The sequence below is a fragment of the Lepisosteus platostomus genome, chromosome 4 (genome assembly GCF_059453375.1).
Source record: "Lepisosteus platostomus isolate fLepPlt1 chromosome 4, fLepPlt1.hap1, whole genome shotgun sequence".
Taxonomy (NCBI): domain Eukaryota; kingdom Metazoa; phylum Chordata; class Actinopteri; order Semionotiformes; family Lepisosteidae; genus Lepisosteus; species Lepisosteus platostomus.
The window spans coordinates 70,654,352-70,676,495 of record NC_142614.1 but is presented as its reverse complement, the minus strand read 5'-3'; the positions used below and the strand labels follow the sequence as shown (position 1 = coordinate 70,676,495).

Here is a 22,144-nt window from a genome sequence, read left to right as displayed (position 1 = left end):
TGAGGACCCACACAGACCGCAGGGTGAGTGCCACCTGCTGGCCGCACTAACACCTCTTCCAGCAGCAGCCTTAGTTTTTTCCCAGGAGGTCTCCCCTCCAGGTACTGACCAGGCTCACACCTGCTGAGCCTCAGTGGGCTGCCAGCTGTGAGCTGCAGGGTGATATGTCAGCAGCAATATCAGGGCATCTATCACATCAGTTTGCCCTGCCTAGTCTCTAGCAGTCTCTACCCCATCTCACAGACTATTGCCCCTCCCGATCCGTCTCTGCCCCCCCGGCGGCTGCCCTCCGACCTGCATCTTCAGCAGGCTGCAGTGAAAGAGGCTCTCCGTCTCCCGCAGCCTGTTCAGCTCCTCCGTGGTGGGTGGCTTGTAGAGTTCCCCCCTGGACAGCTTCACAGGTCTCAGCAACGCCTCCTCCTCCGCCCCCTCCTGGGGCCGGCTCCTCTTCACAGGTGCCCCCTCCTCCTCCTCCTCCGACTCTCTCTCCACGCGCTCCGAGAGGGCCTCCTGAAAGACAGGCAGAGAAGCAGACAGCGTTGCGGGGGTGTTTCTGTGTCTCCCTCCCACTCACACTGACACACCCCGGCTCACTCCCTCCTCCCGCAAAGCCCCTCAGCTCGCAGCTGCGCTGCGTTTGACTGGCCGCAAGAGGGCAGCAGTGAGCAGGCACCCCTGTTAACGCCGAGAACAAGCAAAGGTTTATTCCACGCTGAAAAGAGAAGAAACACAACATTGCAGCTGTGGAGCCTTCTTCGGGTGTCTTCCCGGGGTCAAACAGGTGAAAGGGCGCTATAGGGGATCGCTGTGGAGCGCTGCTGCAGGGGTGTTTTGGAGATGCGAGTGCAGCAGACTCTGCACAGAGCCGGAAACGATGCGCTCAATGCACCGGGAGGAAGGGGGCTACAGGAGATCGCTGGAGAGCTGCTGCTGTGCTTTGACATCTGAGCTCTGTGGAAAACGACCTCAATACAATTGTGAAAAATGCAACTCCCACAACGCCAGCCGAACAGGTCTCCACAGCCGAAGCGCTGTGTCTCTTCTCAGCCCGCGATAAACCTTTACTTGTTCCTATGCAGCCTACGCATGCTGACACAGCTCCCTACTTGAACACTGAGATGTATTCACGGTGAGAGGCAGAGTTCCAAGATCCAAGCGAGATCCAGAGTTGTCTTTTTTAATGACAAATACATTGAATAACACCTCATCTGCACTTGTAATAACGCCTCTGTATCCCACGATGCCCCTGTGTGCGAGCAGGTTTCCTGAACGAGGGATAACGAACACAAGAGCCGGTCCTCGAGGGCGGGATGTGTCTAGAAGAGAGATCTCTGTCCACCCCAAGCAGGGCAAACCGACAGGAATTCAACATGTCAGCCAGCACGAAAAACACAGATCATCGCTCACATTTCCATTTCCCATGTTTGATGTGCAGGATGATTGCACCAGTGTAGGCAGCACTGGGGCCCTGGGTTCCTGTCTGTATGTTCTCCCCGAGTTCACATTGGTTTCCTTGCACAGTCCAAAGACATACTGGAAGGTTAACTGGCTTCTGGGAAATGTGGCCCTGGTGCGTGCGTGCGTGCGTGCGTGCGTGCGTGCATGTGCCCCAAGATGGATCAGTGTCCTATCCCTGCGTCCTTTGCTTGCCAGGATAAACTCTGGCTCCACAGCAACGCTGGAAGAAGTGCTTAGCAAATGGATGGATGGATAGATGGAGGCTGGTGAGAACAAGAGTCTCCATGAAATACTTGATTCTTTATGAATTTATATATTGAAGGGAAGTGAGATGGAGCCATTCTGTATTCCTGTATGATTTAGCACAGCATCATTCATACAGATGCATTCCTGTCATCCCTTGGGCACAATTTATCACACTTAGCAAGGCTGCAGCGAAGAAATGAACGATTGGCAATCCAAAACCATTTCTGAACGTCTCAGTTATTTTTTTACTTCTTCTAGGTGACTACAAGCAAACTCTACAGTGGACTGTACTGATTTTGCTGAGTTTAAAAGATCGTAGGCCCCTTCCAAAAGACGACCTGATGGAGGTATTCAAAATCTTTAAGGCACCGACGAAGTCAACCCACTTGTCTTCTGCATAGAGGAAACCAAGTAAAAAAGTACACGGAAATGCAACTGTGTACGTGGAAGTAACACCGAGACCAGGAGACCTATCTTTACGCAAAGTGTTGTGGGAGTGTGGGACAAGATACACAACCAGGTTGTTGAATCGAGTACCCTGATTTCTTTCGAAAAAACAGTGCATGAAATCCTGAATCGAATAACTACAAACTTCTCTTGCAGTAAGTTGGAGAAGCTCGTCCTTGACGTTTTCATGCTACATTACAGTACACTCCGGCTTGATACATTTTAAAACTTAACGTACTGTACAAGCAAGCGTGCGTCTGAACACGGCCATCTCGGCTTACGTCTGTATACCTTCAACACCAGGTTTCATCAAGTGGATCACTGCTAACAAGCAGATCTAAAAGCCAGATGTAGTTCTGTGTTCCGGTGAATATGAAACATTGTACTCGTTTTATCTTACTGAAATCGTTAGAGTAACCTTACTGGTAGCCATGAGTCTCATGGACCAACAAACACAGATCATTCACATCTTCTGAAACTTAACTTATTCCTACCTTTCCATTCGGCCTCACAACAGATGACTTCTTCATTTTCTTCTTCATATTCCCCTTCCTGTTGTCTGTTTATACCAAAGAACAGCACATTTAGAAAGCAAATCCTCACAGTCGAATCGGGGCAACACTTAACTCACATGGGCACACACTGGGACAACCTAACCGGAGTGTAAAGCCACACCTCCCCCTAACTCTGATTGGTCATAACCGGGGGGAAAAGAAACTTTTGATTGGACTATGTCGTATTAGTGACCTTGACGTCACTGACTAATTAAGGTTGGCTGCGCAAAAATCGAAGTAGAGACGAGGTAGAGAATTGTTAGAATCGGAGATTTTATGTTGTCATCCAGTACAGTAACGGAGTTTATAACCGCGGGATACCGAAAAATACGTCAAATGTTAATAATAGCGCAACTGAAATTTTATTTACATCTCCGGTCGTACATATATTTAAAAAAATGAAATCTGTTGCGAATGCTTCGATGGCACCGCTTTTCACTAAAGCAAGCTAACCGGAAGTCCGATATTCTTCTTACTTGAGTTCGTGTCACAAAACACCTCCAAGCGGGCGGGACTTTTGCTTAGGTCTTGGGGACAGTACTGTACTGTAGTTGACTAAAAAAAAAACTCTGTAGGACTGTAGTTCTTAAAAAAAGGAGTTGGCTCAAGAGAGCCTTCAAGAAACAGTGATAACACACTGAGTTGAATGATCTCTCATTTATAACCTCCTTGCATACTTTTTTTCACTACAGGACTCACAAAAACCACCTTTTTACAGAGTCTTCAACATATACCAAGTCATATCGAGTGAGCGCAGGACACATGGCCCTTCGGAGATCTCTCACATCTTGTGATTTAAATTTGTGGTGCTATCTACGGTCCCCCAGAGCATTGAGTGCTTTGCCTTTTCTTCCATCTCCATCTCTCAAGGATCTAATTAAACGGTTTGCTTGGCTACAGGGCAGAACTGCCTCCTATCAAATGTAGCCAAGCAAATTCATTCAAGCAATTCACCGTATCATGAGATCTTCTCCAGAACATAAACCAGGGTGGGCCCTGATCAGTGCTGGGGTGGGAGACCTTCAGGGAAAACACCGCTTACAGCAGAAGCCTGGCTGCTGGATGAGGAGGTGGTGTTAGATGTACTGCCCGCTCAGATGATGAGTTAAAGCAGGTAGCAATAGCAATCCCACTCTGGGCTGGTCCCACCTGCCCTGCCTGAGGCTCCCCCTAGGGGGGTGCCTTCTCCTTGCAGATCACAAACAAGTTGAACAGCAGGATCAGGACGTAGCAAGATCACTGGAGATCCCTTGCACTCAGTAACACATATAACAGAGCAACATATTGTTAATCTTGCACATACAATCTTAGATGTCCCCTCCTATCCACTCATTTTAGAATATATTCTCTGGGAGGTGGTACCAGATCCCCTGTGTGTAGACTAAGAGAGCATGTACTTCATTTATACCTACAACCATTCAATTATTGAACAATGAAAAGATTGCTTGGAGGTAGGGGTCTTATTATTGTTGTTGTTTTAAATTTCCTGTCGTAAATATATTTTAAAATATATATTTTGAACAGCTAATTATCTGTTTCTAATCTTATGTGACACTGGATCGAGACTGAGACTTTTTTAAATGTTGTTTTGTATTATGGTATCATACGGTTGCCATATTGCATTATTTTTACATATGTTATATGCTATGACCACTTGACAAATTCCCTTAAGGGCAATAAAGTTGACTCAGTTCAAGTAAATTCCTGACCTGTAGTGGGGCTCTGCTTGTTCATATTGCCTGCCAAGCGACACCCAGATAGGAACTTTGCTTAAGTGACAAATGAAGTGGATCTTCTCTTATACATGAAGTGCTTTGGGATCCTACGGGATGAAAAATCCTGAACGAGTACAGTTCTATCTATCCACCCATTCTCTGACTGCTTTATCCAAACCAGGGTCCCCAGAGGAGCTGGAACCTTTCCCAGCAAGCAATGGGCTCAAGGCAGGATACACCCTGGACAGGACGCCAGTCCATCACAGGGCTCATAGACACACACTCGCATCAGGGCCAGTTTTCCCACCAGCCAATTAACATGCTAGCATGTCTTTGGACTGTGGGTGAAAAAAAGAACAGGAATACAAATAATTCTTCTGATAATTTTTATTATTCAGATGATGTGGCTTGGGAAGCTTGTCTCCAGCTGTGATAGAATCTCAGCTCGGGAATCCTCCAGCCTCAAGCCACACAAGTCCCCAGATATCCTCTTGTGGAGGACTTGACCTCTTTTGGCCCACCAGTGCCCTGAATGAAAGTATTTTTTTCCCACTGTCTTTCAGCACCACAGATCTCATAATGTTTGGGAGCCCTACGGTGTGACATCTCTAACACTGTCTCATCTCACCGAATGGTGAACTCCACATCTGACTGATTTCCTCCAGATGTGAAACTGGCTCCGGCTTCTGAAGACAACACCTGGCTCTCATAGAACTGTGATCCCATATTCCTCAAACATCCTCAACCTGCTTCTTTAAAAAAAGAGGGGAAAACGTTCCAATTACAGGCCCTAGTGGTCCTTAAATAGAGGGGATACCATGGTCAGATAATGGTGAAACCCACCAAAGACAAACCTTTATTTGACACTACCGAGCTCACCAAGTCAGAAGGACACCAGTAGCATAATTTTGAGAGGTTACACCAAAAATCCAGCAGTGAGGTCAAGTGTGCTCTGAGGTCCAGAGCTTTCACCCAGGGAAGCATTTGTAACATGACACCAGTAATGAGACAGTTCACCACCCACAGCACAAGTCAAGTAGTGTGTTCTTGAGGCAGGAATGAGGTGACCCAGTTGTCACAGGGCAGCACACAGCCTTCGGGATGGTAGTGTGCCAGTCTAGCTAGCACTGGCAAAGGCTACAGTATGCTATTGCTGGAGGGTTGTTCTAAGCATCAACGGGATCTGGTAGCATGATTTTCAAATCCATTTTCTGAATATTCAAATCCCTCTTTAATATAACAAGAAATGTGTTTACCTGGCGATTTTCATAAACACCTCGTTTACGCTTACATAACAAAAGCGTGCATTCTAAGGCAAGATGGGGAAATAAAAAAGCAGGAGACGCACGGGTCAGAGGCAGGGCGATCGCGCACCTAAAGTGGGGTTTCGGGGGATCCTCCCCCCCCCACCACCACTCCCCAGTGCCCGTCGCGACCGTGCCCAGCCTCTGAACGCGCACGGCGGCCGTGACCCCGCTGCGTGGCGAGAGGAGCCGCGCGACGTGAGGGCAGAGCGCGGAGGCGCAGTGGCAGCCGGAAGCCGACGAGCGGAGAGTCCCTGTGCGTTTCGCCCGTGTGTTTTCGCTGCTCAATTAATCAAAGGAGCGGACCTCCACAGCGCTGGAGGAGGAGGAGGCGGCGGCGGCGCCGGGGGGGGGACACGCACATAAGCCCAGAAGACACGGCGCCCCAGGTAGGGTGGCTTTGGGCAACAGTTTGACGCCGAGCCATCGCACTGCCGGGGTTCAAAAACGGGCATAAACAACAGCAAGACCGACGGCGGAGACTGCCGAACGGGGGCGAAAGAGCAGCGGGAGGGAGAGTGGCAGAAACACGGAGGCTCCCTGTCTCCTGTGCATACGACGGCGGCGGCGGGGGGGGGAGAGGTGTTTATGAGGGGAATATAACTAAAGCCGTGGAAGCGGACGGACTGTGTGGAGAGACGCGATTTCAAAAGACAACACCCCCCCCCCCCCCCCCGCCCCGCTCCCTCCTCGGACTCGGCAGAGAAGAAGCACCGAGCGGAGAGTGGTTTGCGAGACACCGCTGCCTGGTGTGGGCTTGCGAGGTTCCCGGGGTGAAAACCGCCAGGGACTGGGCAGCAGCTCGGACATTAGCGGGCTCTGCGGCCGCCAGCCCGGGGCTCGCCTGCGGCGCTACCCAGCCGGGAGCCCGCGAACTCGGGCCGCCGACTCCTTGTTGCACTTCGGCGGTACGGTCTCCAGCTGGCAGGTCGGGGTAGCAGCTGAGCTCGGCTCGCCAAGGTGCTGGACAACTTGAAATAGCGTGTTTTTTTATTGTATTTTTGTTCTTTTCGTTTATGTACATGTAAAACTCGTTCGAGGGTCCTGATACCTTGGCTTTAGTATTTTAGCTCATCGTTTGCTTTACAAGTAGATGTTTTTTTTTTTTTTTGGGGCACATAAAAATGTATTTTTTCCACACTTTCCCCTCTCACCCACAGTGACCTCCACTCCTGCAAGCTTGGTTTGCTTCTACCTGAGATCCTTGATTAAGGCAGTCGGATGCACGGAGCTGGATATTTGCCGGATTGAATGAGGTGAGCTGTGAAGCTCAGATCAGCCCGTATCGCCTGACAGTGCCGGCTTTACTCTGGTCTTGATACTGTTGTTGCCTTAACTGCGGACAAGCAACCTCCCTTTAAAAACCAACCTTCATTTATCGATCGAAGTGGATTGATCACAAAAAAGCGTACTTGGCATCACCCAAGAAGAACTGGAGACTGGGCTCTCCCTTGACATCCCTGGGATTTAAATTGGTTGGATATCGTGCTGTGGTTTTGGTTCAGTTTGGATTTCTTGGAAGTTTCCCTGAAAGACCGCGGAGACACGACCTGCTCCTTCTCCTCTGCAGGGATATCTACCCCTCGCTTGTGGATAAAGTCGGGCATTGCGTGCTCGCCCGTGTGTGTGTGTGTGTGTGGCTCGGCTCGGCTCGGTCCGGTCCGGCGGGTCGCGATGGCTCAGCAGCAGATGCCCAGCTCCCAGAAGGCGCTCATGCTGGAGCTGAAGTCTCTCCAGGAGGAGCCTGTGGAAGGGTTCCGCATCACCCTGGTGGAAGAGTCCGACCTGTACAACTGGGAGGTCGCGATCTTTGGCCCCCCCAACACGCTGTACGAGGGGGGCTACTTCAAGGTAAGCCAACCCCGGGTCGCCTTCCCAAGTGCAGTTCAGCACAGGAAGTGGTGCCTTCCTAAAGCATTCAGCTGTTCCAGTCCTTCTAGAAGACGAGGGCGTTGAGGTCTGTCAGCCCGGCGCAGGGATCTGAGTGTTTGTTTTGAAAAAGTTCAAACCTCTTGGGACTTCAAGTGAGTAACACACGACATTCCTGAGAAGTTCGGAAAAGAGGTGACGTAGTTCTCCAGATCTAGCACAGGGAAACCCATCCTCTTCATTTCATATATCTTGCGGTGTTGTGTTGCATATGTGCCCAACACCACAGGTCTTCATGCCCTTTGAATGACGTTTGCTATTGAATACTCTGATGTAACCCATTTCCAGCGCCTCGTCTTTCGAGAGCGTCCATGTGCGCCTGCTGCCCCGAGTGTGTGTGTTTCTGCAAGCTCGCTCTTCTCTCGGGGAGACTGCTGCTCCTCGCGAGCGCTGGGTGGTTTCTGTGTGGCCCTGCTTTCGGACCCTGGCAGTGACATGTCCCCTTATCTGGCTCTGTGGCACAGACCCCGGTTCAAAAATAGCTTGTCCTCCTGGCGGGCTGCAGCTGTTGACCTGTTGCTGTGCCCATCCACAGACCCGCTGTTCTGGCCTGGCCTTGACACATTCTCCCTCGTAGTCACATGCACACGCGCAGCACGTGCACTCGCACACAGTCACGCTCGCTCCCTTTCACGGACACTCGCACGTGTGCTCACTTACGCTCAGATGCGCATGCACTCTGTCACACAAACACACAAACAACCGCACTCAACCTGCACACACAGGTACACTTGCCCACAATCACACACATGCACACACTCCTTTCATTCACTGACACTTTTCTCTGACGGCAAGACCAGCCTCCCTCCCTCAGTCAATTAAACCAACATTTAAAGATGTATTTAAAGAACTTAATGAAGTAACTGAGGGCTCATCTGAAATGAAATCCAGATGACCGTCCGATACTGCTGGAACAGGGCTGAGAATTAACGACTGAAACAACTAAAAAGACCTACAGTATATAAGCCAGTTATTGGTTCAATCAATGACCTGTTTGGCTAAAACGTTGTGTTGCTCAGCTCCACAGAATACATACCGAGTTCATGCACTAAGAATTGAGGAGGAACATTGCCTTTGTCCATGTGTAGGTCGCGTAAATATTTACATCTGCGTTCCATTCCATTGGAGGTCTTGATTTATGCCAGTTCTTATTGATCTGATATATACTCGAGGTCTTAGGCAGCAGGTTGAATTAAGTAGGAGTTAATGAAGTCATTAAAATACTGAGTGGCCCAAAATGGGACCAAGTGGAAAATCTGGGTTTGTCAGCCCCTGCTGTAATTTGTACTGGAGCCCACTGAGGACGTAGGATGTGGATCCTGTGCTACTGCTGTCGACGGCAACCTCGGAAACTTGCGTTTCACTTGTGTCGCACAGTGATGCTATTACCCTTTCTGTTATTTTAATCGTCGTTCTTGATTCGTGCGAGTGCTTCTTGTGTATGTCCCGGACTCGGGCTGGGCTGTGCTCTGTCGTGAGTGCTTCTTGTGTATGTCCCGGACTCAGGCTGGGCTGGGCTCTGTCGTGAGTGCTTCTTGTGTATGTCCCGGACTCAGGCTGGGCTGGGCTCTGTCGTGAGTGCTTCTTGTGTATGTCCCGGACTCAGGCTGGGCTGGGCTCTGTCGTGAGTGCTTCTTGTGTATGTCCCGGACTCAGGCTGGGCTGGGCTCTGTCGTGAGTGCTTCTTGTGTATGTCCCGGACTCAGGCTGGGCTGGGCTCTGTCGTGAGTGCTTCTTGTGTATGTCCCGGACTCAGGCTGGGCTGGGCTCTGTCGTGAGTGCTTCTTGTGTATGTCCCGGACTCAGGCTGGGCTGGGCTCTGTCGTGAGTGCTTCTTGTGTATGTCCCGGACTCAGGCTGGGCTGGGCTCTGTCGTGAGTGCTTCTTGTGTATGTCCCGGACTCAGGCTGGGCTGGGCTCTGTCGTGAGTGCTTCTTGTGTATGTCCCGGACTCAGGCTGGGCTGGGCTCTGTCGTGAGTGCTTCTTGTGTATGTCCCGGACTCAGGCTGGGCTGGGCTCTGTCGTGAGTGCTTCTTGTGTATGTCCCGGACTCAGGCTGGGCTGTGCTCTGTCGTGAGTGCTTCTTGTGTATGTCCCGGACTCAGGCTGGGCTGGGCTCTGTCGTGAGTGCTTCTTGTGTATGTCCCGGACTCAGGCTGGGCTGGGCTCTGTCGTGAGTGCTTCTTGTGTATGTCCCGGACTCAGGCTGGGCTGGGCTCTGTCGTGAGTGCTTCTTGTGTATGTCCCGGACTCAGGCTGGGCTGGGCTCTGTCGTGAGTGCTTCTTGTGTATGTCCCGGACTCAGGCTGGGCTGGGCTCTGTCGTGAGCTGTTGCTGTTATTAAAATGCCCTGGATGTGAATCTGGGGGGCTGTGGGCTAGGATTGCGTAAGTGCATTACTCCACAAGTGTTCTCGGAGAGCGGCTCTTAGAATGCATAATGCAGCAATTCTTACGCCCCTGGGAGATCTGGTACCTGGAAACTGGACTTGAACTTGTGCAATGGGATACCTGAGCACTGTTACTTGTTAGCCCACCTGAGTCTGGAGCTTAATCCCTCCTGGGTCAAAGAGTGGGTCGGGTCAGAACCGGGAGAGGTCCTCTGGCCCTTGCATTGCTGGCTTGTGTAGACCTGGTTCAAGCCCAGGCCCGAATGCAACAACTCTTTTCTTGGCGAGGAATCATGAGTCTTATTTTGGGTTGTCGGATGGGGAGCAAGGTGAATATGGGAAGAAGGTTTCACTATAATAAAGATGTCTAATGAATAGTACTTTTAAACTCAGAAGGGCGAGGCGCTGTATAATTAGGTTTAACTTGACATGTTTTAGAAATAAATTGAAGAGGATGGATAACGTGGGGTTATTATTAAAATGATCACTGGCTGCATAGCATGGGTTAGTGCGCCTCATTTGTAAGCTTTGCTGTGAAGTGAGTGATTTTTTTTGCAGTGTTTTCCTGTAGGCTTCCCGACATTTTCCTAAAAGTGAGTGAGTTATTAACTGCTCATTAAAGAAATCCACGTCGTATCTGCAGGGGGAAAAAAAACTGTGTCCTGGGCTGCATGTTGATTGTCTCCCAGTGAGCTGACGTGCTACTGGCACAGTGGGCTGCACTCCAGAGGTCTTTCAGCAGAGCCGGTGCCAGATGGCCATCCAGTCAAAAAGGCCGGACGACTGCAGGGGCGCAGCCAGGGCAGCAACTGATACTGCTGCGTATTTGATCGCATTTTATTGAAAGATAGATTTGGTCGTTAGACAAATGCAGGTGTGCAGATCAAGGTCCGTGCCGCACTGTCCCGATCAGAGGTGATCAGAGGTGCGTCTCGGATCATGTTCATGAGGACGCCAGGAACGTGATCCGGCAGAACTCTTGGTTTATTTTTCGTCGTGTTTCAGCTGTAAACTGGCTCACCTACGGGACGGTTTCTTCTTTCAAGGCCCACGTGTGGGGGGAGGTGTGTGGTGTGTCGCTGGCTGTGCAGGGTGCAGAGAGCTCTGGATTTGCTTGAACAGAAGGCTGCTGCATGACAAGCTACTGCTGGGACTGAAGGTTTTTCCACATTGAACATTCCTGCTCGTCCTTGTGGTGACAAGGTGCTTAGTGTGTAAGCAGTTACAATACAAAAAGCTCATCCTATATTTATAAATCTTTACAAACGGTTGCCTGGAGTCTTGGAATGTTTTTTAACTTGAAAGCAATCTTTTTTTAAATACAAAACCTCATCACCTCTTCTATGTGAAACCAGCACGGTGGTCCCTCCACTGACAGAATGACTGCATTTCACTGCTTTTCCTGTGAACGCAATGGAATCTGCACACCCCCACCCCCCAGTCTCACGCAAACATTTTGACTCAATTTCATTCAGAAACTTTTGTCGCAGCACGTTGAGTCCCTGAGCACGTCAGCCCCAGATCTTCACTACTGTGAGGGACGCAGCTCAGCACCGCTGTCCAGCACGTTTCGTAGATCTCATCAGATCCCCAGCTTCTGAGAGACAAGCAAAGCTTCTGCCTTTTCCATTAAGCAAGGAATGGGTTATGTCAGGTAATCAAGTAGAAGGAAAACCAGAATCCTCCTGTTTCTTGTGCGCCTCTGATGTAGCTTCACCTGGGATCTGGAGAGCCCCAGTCCATCTTGTCTCTTGGGTCACCTGCTCCTAAGGTTGGGAAATGCCTGTACGTTATTGATCAATAAAGCAGCTAATCTATTTCAATGAAAAGCTCTCTAGTTCTCAAGGGATGAAGGACGCTCGGTACTTGATCTTAAATAGTCCTTTTCACAAATTACCTGCTTGATAGATCACAGCGACATTGTTCAAGCTTTTCAGAAACAAAGCAGAAACCTGTTGGGCTCGAGCTCTCCGGGATTCGGAGTAAGAGACTCCTGTTGCGAAGTAAACTCGCAGTCTCGCGGTGCAGTGTTCCCCACTGCTGCCCCTCGTATCTCACTGCGAGTTCTCAGCTTTGCTGATCATGGGGTCCACAGGGTCAGATGCTTCAGTAAATCCTGTGGTGTGTGAGTTTGAGCGTTGTGCTAGTGATCTTTAATTAAATGTACACTGTATAAATGCTATGTATGTATATGCATGACGTAGGTTCATGTTACATATCTATACGTGGTTAAGTTCATGTCATGAAAGGTAATGTAAAATGGTTGTTCGTTCAGTAAGAGAGTCCAAACTGATGAACAAGACATCAGGCAGAGGTGTTGCAGGCAGAGGTGGACGTGAGTGAAACACAGGATCGCTCTGCAGGACTTGGAAGTATCCCTTCTCTGGTGGTGGTGGAGGGCAGTCCCCCTTTGATTGGAGTGTCCAGAAAAAGCGCTATATAAGTGTAAGCAATTATTATTATTCTCTGCTTTCCACTTTCCTCTCGATGGGGATGATGGATGTTTCTTTGGATCATGGTGGTTTTTTTTATTATCAGAAGGTGGCTTATTTTAGCTTGCTTGAGCAACAGCCCCTTCTGTGTGGCACACGGTTTTCATAGGCATCTTTAAGCTGGTTCACACCTGCCCATATCTGAACTAATGTTTCTCTCGGGGGAAGTGACTGAGAGCTCATAAGTTGATGGATCCATGGATCTCATCCAGCTGTTTCCTGAAAGAAGCCAGCATACTGGTTTCAACAACATGGTAGTTCCGCTTGTTCCACACTCCCACCACCCTCTGGGTAAACTCGGGTTGAACAGCATGGCTGCAGCCCTAGAAGAGCACAGAGACACGGTGGCTGTAAAGTTTTCAGATGCGTATGTTGTAATAATACATTCTCATCTGCTTTCGTTATTTTATTATTAGTTTAATAACAGGGCAGTCCAAGTGCAGTTGGCAGTAGTCCACATGTGAACGTGAAGGGGGTGAAGGCAGGGCATTTCTTTACACAGAGGGCTGTGGTTGTCCAGAATGAGGTACCGATCACTGAAGCCCATTCCCTGGGAAAAGGCTGGATGAGATCTTGGATCAGGAAGTTTCTCTGATGAAAAGGACACAAACCCTTAGTTTGTGAGGTCCTGTCCAATGGAATTGCTTACTAATTAGTTAAAAACTGAGGACGTTCACTCTAGAAGTATAGTTATGACATCAGTGTTTTTAACATCAAGTGTATCTTCATCAGGATATAAGAACTTCTCCTGACAAGCTTTGATCATTGTTGCAATTACTTATATGCGCTCAGTACTTAATTGAGATTACTTACTACTTACAGCAGACATAATACTAATACACCATCAAAAGTAAATGCAATTAAGCTCTTTTAAATCATAATGTACCTTAAAGCTCACGCAATGCATTTTAAACCAGTCTACACTTTTACATTCAATGCGGAAGTTATCTAAGAAACCATACAGTCTCATACAACCGTGTCATGAATATATCCAAAAATATATGCCAAATATTTCTTAAAACCCAAGAACAACACATCCTTTCACTTGGATATTAGCGAGGGTGAAGGGGAGAGGAAATTGAAGAAACATTGACAGTTGATTTACACTTTGTTAGAGCGTGCCAAAAGAGGAAACGCAGTATGCTCGGAATTTCCATAAATAGAGGAGGTACGTGTTTTGTTTTTCTCTCCTCAAGAAATGCCTGATCCAACTGTATGTTTTCCCAAACAGTCTGTCAAGCCAGCAGGTCCAGGTGACGGGTTTGTTCGTACAGCCGAAAACGTGCTCTGAAAAGACAAGTGCGGGTTAGGTCCCAAAGAAAGACAACCTTGAGTCAAATAGACCGTCTGCAGACATGATGATTAAAAAGCAGTCAATATTCTGACAATACCATGGTTTGTTCTGCTGTTGCAGTAGGACTTTTACTTGTTTAACCATAATAAAAAAGTGAACTTGAAGTTGTTGTTTTTGATAGTTTTTGGGCCTATTCTCAGCAGAAGGCAGATGAGTTTATTGTCTTGGTAGCTGAAAGCAGTCTGCATAGCTGTCCTTTCTATAACATTGAAATGGTTTTGTTTTTGCTGGAAAAGCATCGAAAGCTGGCTCACCTGCTCGAATTTTGTTTCGGGTTAAATATCACGTTATGATCTGCTGCCGATCATTACAACCTGCACATGTACTAAATTAAGAATCCCCTCAAAAATGAAAAAACAAGTGTAATAGTTGTTTCTCAGACCTGAAGCAGGCAGTTTTGTCTGATCTTCGCTTTTTACTCTTAAAGTGCAATGTGAAAATTGTCATTTTCAGTTTATTTCCCCTTTAATAACAAGAAAATGTCTGCCTTCTCTTTCTCACACCTAAAGAAGGCTCCACAGCTGAAACATTGTGTTTTCTTTCTTCTTTTTTCAGTATGGAATAAACATATCAATTGTTCATCTGCAGCTGTGTCTACATTGCTGAATTAAGATAATCTCGGATGGGTATACTGTATGCTTTAATTTTAAAATACAATTTTGAAAAGCATCAACAAAAACCACAATGATCAGATGAAGAAAGCGGGCACCCTGTCAGGCTGCGTCTCGAGCTGTTTCTAGTCTGGATAAAGACACAAGTCAGGGCACACGAGTGATGTCTTTGGATCCTTTTCGCCGTGCACATGTGCCGAAATTCTGATGCTCAGGCCTGGCCCTGTTCCAGGGCACTAGGGTGGCAGTTCAAAACACCTTGCTTGGTTACTTGGTTAATGGTAGACTGTTGTGTCCAGATTGCACTGAGGTTCGTCACCAAAGGGTCTCTGTGGATCGGCGTCCTCGGTATGGCTGAGTGGTTTTTCCCAGTGACTTTGAAGCTTTCAGTGTCAGAATGCATGTGCTAGACAGAGCCATCAGATCGCTATTACAGTACGCCGTGCACAATGTTCCATGATGTCGATAGTTTGCGAGAATTGTGACGTGATGCGACCCTTCCTGCTCACTAGTTTCTGTAATGACTAATGTAACGTGTTGTACGAGAGAATACAGGTTGTGCAGCAGAAGTTTCACTGCAGAAATGGTCCAACGTGATCTGCATGCAGAGCTAACAAGTAATATTAGTTGCCAAAACCTTCTCAGAGTCGAGAGCAATATTGCTATTGGATTAAATGAGGTGTATTCACCAGCCTGCTGGCGAAATTTACAATGCAGCGGGGCTGTTTCACCTCGCCGGGAGTTTTATTGCCACGTACTGAATCGCAGACAGTGACGGCAATACTGTGCTGCACATACCTGGGAACTTCGCCTATTTTGTGATGTAAATTGGAGGTTTTACACATTTTGCTTTCATGCTGTGCTCATCAGTACCGATCCTTTCCAACGCCGAAATATAAAAATAGCATTGTAATTCTCCTTTAATGTCCCATTCTTGCCTGCCGTAGCACACCAAGGCCACTAGGTGCTGCGTTAGGGGGGGCTCAATAGGTTTTAGGTGGCGTTGTGATGATGGGGGGGGGGGGGGGGAAGGTTTTGCAGATTGCAAACTAGGTACAAGAGCAGCATATGAAGAGGAGACGGCTTTGACTGTAATGGAGGCTGTAGCCGTGCTCTGTCCAGAATGAGGTCTGGGAACAGGAAAGACCTTGACTTGGCTCTACGCCAGTGTTCAGAACCCGGAGTCGCAGACAAGAGCGAACGGCAGCTACCACGACAGAGGATTGTACTTCGGGACCATAGCCCTGCTGGTAAAGCCCTGTCGTCCCCCCTGTTGCACCTCCAGCCTGGTTTCTGTGCAGTGCTGCAGCGTGAGGGCGGCGCCCGCCGTGCGCGCTGTCCTTTATGCCAGAGAGAAGTGATGAAGGGCTCGGGGAGAAAAGAGGAAGCCGAGATGTGAAGTGAAACTGAACGAGTGGCCGTCATCACAAATGCAACACAGACTAGCAATGTAGGGCAGTGGCTTTGTTTTTTCTGGTCTGGTTTTGTTTTTATACAGGTGACTTCTTACAGATCAATCAAATGCTGTGTGGAGGGGAGGTGCTGTACTCGGGGATGCTAGGGTTAAACATTTTGAGATGTCCAGGCTGTCTGTACAAGAATATAAGAATGGTTACAAACAAGGGGGAGGCCATTGGGCCCATGGAGTCCGTTTAGTAGTTTTATAATTAACCGGAGGATCTCATCCGGCCGTTTCTCCAAAGAAATCAGGGGATAGGCTTCAACAATACGACAGAGCAGCTTGTTCCATACTCCCGCCCCCATCTGGGTAAAGACATGCCTTCTGCACTTCCTGTTTCCATTTCCTGAAATTCGGTGCCGCCTTTCACTACTGACAGACATGATGCAGGACACTAATGTTCCTCTGGTCAAGCAGAGTACAGAAAATAATTTGACATCTGCAAATACAGTGTGCGATTCAAGCCATGCTGTGGATCTCTGGTTTCCTTCCACTGGTTGTTCATTGTATTTGTAGACTCGATGAGCTACCAGAAGCTAAAAGAGCCCTCTCAATGTTTCAGAAGCTGTCAATAAGAAGTTTGGATTAAAGATGCTGTGCTTTGGGGCAGTGATGTAGAGGGTGTGATTGTCCAGATACAGCGCTCACTCCCATGTAGTGAAGATTCTCTCTTGATAGACAGAATGGACAGGAAACAGTGCAGCTGTGCCTGGCAAGTAAAGACTGGTGCCAAATGCAGCGTGACACAGGATAGGTAAAAACAGTAAACAGTAATAGGTTTTTAACCCGGCGTGTACGGGGGTGAGAGAACTGGATGAGAAGGTTAAGCTCCGTTTACCCGGGCAGTGTGAGCGATGGCGGAGTGTCTGAAGTGGCGCGGACAACACCAGATTTCCCCTCGCTCTGTGGCTGCCGCTTCCCAGTGTGAATCAAACAAGGCTGCTCCTATTTATAGCTCTGTCAGGGATATATATGGCATCCCCCCGGGTCGACTTGGCAGAGCGCAGGGAAGAGCAGAGGATTTCTCTTTTTTTTTTTTTCCCCCCTCTCTTTTTTTATTGGTCTTTTCACACTCGCTTCGTTCCGTTTCCCATCCGTCTGCGGCCCGCGGTGTCCGGGGCGCGTGCTCTCGGTGGCCGTGGAGGCAGGGCTGTTCCCCACAGAGCTGCGAGCACGGTGCAGCACGTGCAGAGCTCGGAGGAGCCGGAAGAAAGCGGTGCTGTCGGAATATTAATAGCGCCTCTGAATTATTGATTGGCCTGCAGATGCTGCATTCTGGGAAGGGGGGTGGAGGTAGGGGTGGTAGAAACCCACGCCCCACGTAACCCCCCCCCCCCCCCCCCGCCCCCAGAGAAACGCGTGTTTGCTCACACACTTGGCACACAGCACAGCATAGAGCAGAGGCATTGGCACTTCACGAAGCTGAAGTGAAAACCTGATGGCCTTCTCCAGGAAACGGACATGCAGGGATGCGTTCTGATGCTACGGCGCCATAGGCTTCTCTTTTTGTCAGCGCGTTTTTGCATTTCTTCCCCGACATAATGAAATTCGATGCAAAACTCAAACGCGAAAGGTCCTCACCCAACCCCTCCATCCCCCCTCAGTGGTACTCCCCTCCCAGGTTTCTATATCTATAGGTGGATGCTGCACATTGGTGGTGGTGGAGGGGAGACCCCATTACCTGTAAAGCGCTTTGAGTGGAGTGTCCAGAAAAGCGCTATATAAGTGTAAGCTATTATTATTATTATTATTATTATTATTATTATATAAGGACAAGACTTTGACTGCATTAGCAGCAGTTGCACCTCTAAGCACTTAAACTCTCTCTTGAGGAGATATCCCTGTCTTCAGCAATCAGAATTGCACATTCTCTAGGTCTCCTATAGCAGTGAATGGGATTGAGGTCAGGGTACTGGCCAGACCCATTAGAACATGTTGCTTCTCTTTCTTATGTCGGTAGTTTAGTATTCGGTCTTGCCCAGAGTGCACAGCTCCCATTCACCACAGCCTGCCCCACCCTGCATCCGGAGCTGCGGTGGAGCAGGAAAACCACAGCCATAGAGTGATGCAGCCCCCACTCTCCTGGTTGTCGTGCTCATCGTGGCTGGTCAAGTCACCCTACGTATGTAGTTCTGTTTATAGGAAAAAATCACAACATGATCTTGTCTTGTGAGATCAACACAGAAGCCTTACAGTCCTAGTTTCCTGAAGTAAGCCCCCGTGCAGAATGTGGAATACTGTTCTGCTACAAGTTCAAACAGGTTAAGGGAGGCTGTTATGCAGGGTTTTAAGTTGACAAGACGATGTTATTCTGTTAGATAATGCCTGTGGAGTAGATCTGAAGGATGAGCTACTATTGGATTTACTTGGTCTGGGTCCGATGAACACCCTGAAGAAAATAGTACTGGAACGACTCTTGTTGGGCTCTGAGAGAGACCGACCCTGTTGTCCATTTAGGAGATTCGCTCCGATCAGTGAGTGCGCACGGTTCCGGAGGCATGTTCTCTATTTGAAAAGAATGTTTTTCTTGATCACACAGGAGATGGTCTAGATTTCATTTGAGATAACCGTGGGATGAACTCTGGGGCTCAGGTGGAGTGGAGGCGGTAGTTAATGGTTCAGACCAGTTGAAGTGTGCAGACAGATGGACACAAGCAGATGCTGCTCTTTGGACCTCTGTAGGCTTTTTCAGAGAGACACTGGAGGTGTCTGTGTTGCTGCAAGGGGTGTGTGTGTGTGTGTGTGTGTGTGTGTGTTGTAGTGTGAGCACGCCTTTCTCGTATTGTTTGAGGCCTGCCAGGTTCACATCAGCTCCTCCTGCTCTCTTCAGGCCTTGGCGTATCTCTGAGGTCCGGGCCCGAAGGGGCACGATGCCAGCCGAGCACCGCGCCAAGCCTGCGCCTCGTTTACCCCTCCTCTCAAATCAGCAGTTCAGCCCGACAAGCAGTCACTGCCTGAGCAGCGTCTCGCAGAAACCGAACCCCTGTGGCGCTGGCAGTTACAGTTCAGAGCACATCGCTTATAAAAGCACAAAAGGCTTTTCTCAAGTGGAGAACTAGCCCATCTGGGACGAATCAATAGTCTCATTTATGACTTGAAAATGACACTTAACTTTTTTTTGTTTAGTTTACACTTTTGGTTTTAAAACTGGAATCACGGGGAGGTCATGCTAAAACGACACGGTGCTCCGGTAGAAGATGCTGTGCCTGGAAGATTTGAGGAGAAGACGTTTAGGCATTTAGCGTCTGCAGTGGTGCTGCCGTGTGGAGTCATTGCAGGGGAAGCCGCTGAGCTCTGCAGTGCAGCAGAGGTGCAGGGTCACAGGTGGAAACAGCCGAGATGCATTTATTCACTAAACGGTTCTGAGACGGGCGACGCATCAAGTCATTGAGGACCAGTCTCTTGAGATCCCTCAGGAAGTGGAGGGATAGCAGACTGAGCAGGAAGGGCAGATTGATCCAATCCCATGTGACGCTTCTTGTGGTTTAGCTGTAAAACGTGGTCGAGAATCTGTGCCTCTTCCACGCTGCTCAATAGAATTATGTATAGATCTCTCTCACCTGACTCAGTGGAGTAAAAGGAGACAGTATGGGAGAAATGGGATACCTTGTGTGCAGGACTGCTGTGCTGCCGGAGGTGCCCGTGTTACTTACAGAGCGAAAACAGAAGTTGGAGCCGTCCTTGGCATTTCTGAGTTGGACGAAGAAAAAACATGCTATTCAATCTAAAAATTATGGCGCAATTGTCAGGTCGTCTGTAAAAAAAAAAAAATAGGATCTTAGGAAGGCAGGACACAACTGTGTTGCTCCAGTGCTGTATCACAGGAGAGGCACAGGATGCTAGGTGTTTGGTGGGTTAAAGCAGTATTTGTCAATACTGTTTCTGACCCCTGCATCTGCTGGTTTCTTCTCCAACTGGGCCCTATATTCCAGGTATAAATAGTGTCTTTAACTGATCTGCTTGCTGGTTTAGACTTTTTTCTGCACTTAGTTGTTGGTTTAAAAAAGTATGTGGTTTCCCATGCCTTAAGCACACAGGACTTTATGTAGTCTCTCCTCAGCTAGCTCATTGTAGAACTTGCTACCTTTTTTCTGACTGATCGTAACTGGATGATCAATTGATGATAAACAGATGCAGGTGGCAATGACACTATATCAGACTTGTCCACAGGCCAGAAGGCCACTGTATCAGACTCTGCCCCAGTGAGTCAGTGTTTTTCCTTCTGCTTTAGTTCACACCCTGAATGATGGCCATCTTGAAACGCACTCTTTAGCTCCGGGTTTATACTGAAGCACAGTCAGCTTTTGTGGAGCGGAAAGCAAGTTTTTAAAGTTACCTCATGGTATAATTCTGTGGAAAAGAATTGGCTTTATTCAAATTAAGAAAAAAAACAGAAGACAGGGGATACCCAGGGCCAGGAGTGAGAACCTCAATACTGGGGCATTTTTGAAACCAAGTCCTGTGTGCAGCACCAAAAAAACACCTGAATAAGCAAGTAGATCAATTACTGGCAGCAGTTAGCACTGGTGATCAAGAAACCTGTTAATCCACTGGGATAAAGAAATCATTTCAAATCCATCACCAAAGTGAGTACAGCAGCTTCTTTTTTTCTTCAGTTCGTTGTAATGTTCAGTGCAACACTATTCAAACTGTTTCTTTTTTCAGTTTTTGCTTTTCTGTAGTTTTAAGACTACTTGACTTCTCCTACCCCATTATATTACCAAAAGGAAAAAACGCCTGTCTTCCTTTCGTGCATGTATTTTTAAATAAAAACTGCTAATAAATAGGAAATATAAATAAAAAATCAGAAAAGGATAAAGTCGTCATAGGCCCCCACAATTTAATAACCATAGTATAGTTAGGAACTGTTCAGTAAATACTCCTCGTACTCCATTTAGGAAAACTGTCCTTGGTTCTGAGGCAGAGAACATCTCTGAAACCTGTACTTTTTTTTACTGAAAACAGGCACGCGACTTCCCAAGTAGGTTAGGATGCTGGCAGAAGCCATTATCTGTTCCCTCCCATTCTCAAGTGGGGCCCCAAGTTGTGTGAAGAGCTCTCGCTTGGCTCAGTACTGGGCTTTGTCGTGTTTATGCCAGTCCTCGAGAGTGCTCAAAAGCACAGCCTGCCCCCGCACAGAAACACACTTACACACACAGTCAACAACAGGAAGGTGTTGTTTAGAGTACTGTGTACAGTTCTAGTCACCGTGGTACAACAAAAGATATAGCAACTCTGGAATCAGTCCAGAGACGAGCAGCCAGTTGCTTTCCCATGCTTGACAGACTGTCCTGCACTAAGAGGGTAAAAGCACTGAATCTGTTAAGTCTTGAACGGAGAAGACTAGGAGACATCCTGTTACACTACTTCACAGTCCACACCCCGGACTTGTTCAGACCTGACAGTCAGACAAGAACCACAGGACTCTTAAGAGTTGTGGGAATATGGACCAAGCTATCCAGCCCCGTTGAAACGGATATCCTGGCTTCTTTAGGAACGGTTGGATGGAATCGCAGGATGAAATTAGCTGCTAGCAGCCGGACAAGCTAGATGGGATGGATGGCCTGCTTTTGCTTGTCGTCTTCTTACGTTCTGAAGTCCAAGTCGACCGCTAGCCTCGACAGCAGAGAGAGAGAGAGAGAGAGAGAGAGAGAGAGAGAGAGAGAGAGAGAGAGAGAGAGAGAGAGAGAGAGAGAGAGAGTCACAAGATAGCTGCTCTGTGATAGCCTTCGTTTTGTGTGGAAACGCAATCTGGAAAAGTGCACCACTGGTTGTGCTCCTGCCTCATTGCCGGCTGACTTCCTACGGGGCAGGGCTGTGCCACCCCCCCTCTGCGTTGAAAGACGGAGAGGAAGGCCGTACCCTCTGCCCCAGTCCTGGCACGGACACGGCGCATGCTGCCAGGCCCTGGAGCGGGAGGCGCTGGGCACCATCACGCCTTTTCTGTTCCCTGGCTACCACACCACGTCTTTCTCCACACCCTCAGGGAGGAGGGCAGCTGTTTTCAAGGGTGCAGAAAGCAAGTTCTAGTTGTTTTGCACAGCCCAGGGTTGGGAGGGTGACTTTTAAACAGCAATTCATTACTCATCGCTTGTTCCCGTCAGTCGTCTGTCAATTGTTCTGCTGCTTTACTTCATGTCAGCATTTCTCAATTACATTTAGCCTGCATTTCAAAATGTAAAGAA

At 48.3% G+C, this 22,144-nt stretch overlaps 2 protein-coding genes across 5 annotated transcripts in view; one reads left to right on the top strand and one right to left on the bottom strand.

Annotated features, from left to right (window-relative positions):
• nol6 (nucleolar protein 6 (RNA-associated)) overlaps positions 1-3,132 on the bottom strand; it is a 28,132-nt gene extending 25,000 nt beyond the window's left edge. The window contains exons 1-2 of the mRNA XM_088630561.1: positions 2,646-3,132; positions 295-510 (exon numbers count right to left, since the gene is read on the bottom strand). Coding sequence (XP_088486687.1) covers positions 295-510; positions 2,646-2,693 — 264 coding nt within the window. The 5' untranslated portion in view covers positions 2,694-3,132. The remainder of the gene's footprint in view (positions 1-294; positions 511-2,645) is intronic.
• A 2,787-nt stretch (positions 3,133-5,919) lies between these two features.
• The window catches only part of ube2r2 (ubiquitin-conjugating enzyme E2R 2), a 36,530-nt gene continuing 20,305 nt past the window's right edge, over positions 5,920-22,144 (top strand). Inside the window, exons 1-3 of one of the 4 annotated variants that reach the window (XM_088630554.1) lie at positions 5,920-6,113; positions 6,885-6,980; positions 7,295-7,575. In XM_088630554.1, the coding sequence (XP_088486680.1) occupies positions 7,399-7,575 (177 nt within the window). In that variant the 5' untranslated portion in view covers positions 5,920-6,113; positions 6,885-6,980; positions 7,295-7,398. Of the gene's footprint in view, positions 7,576-22,144 lie in introns of all 4 variants that reach the window. The other 3 variants (XM_088630556.1, XM_088630553.1, XM_088630552.1) reach the window with 3 other exon arrangements.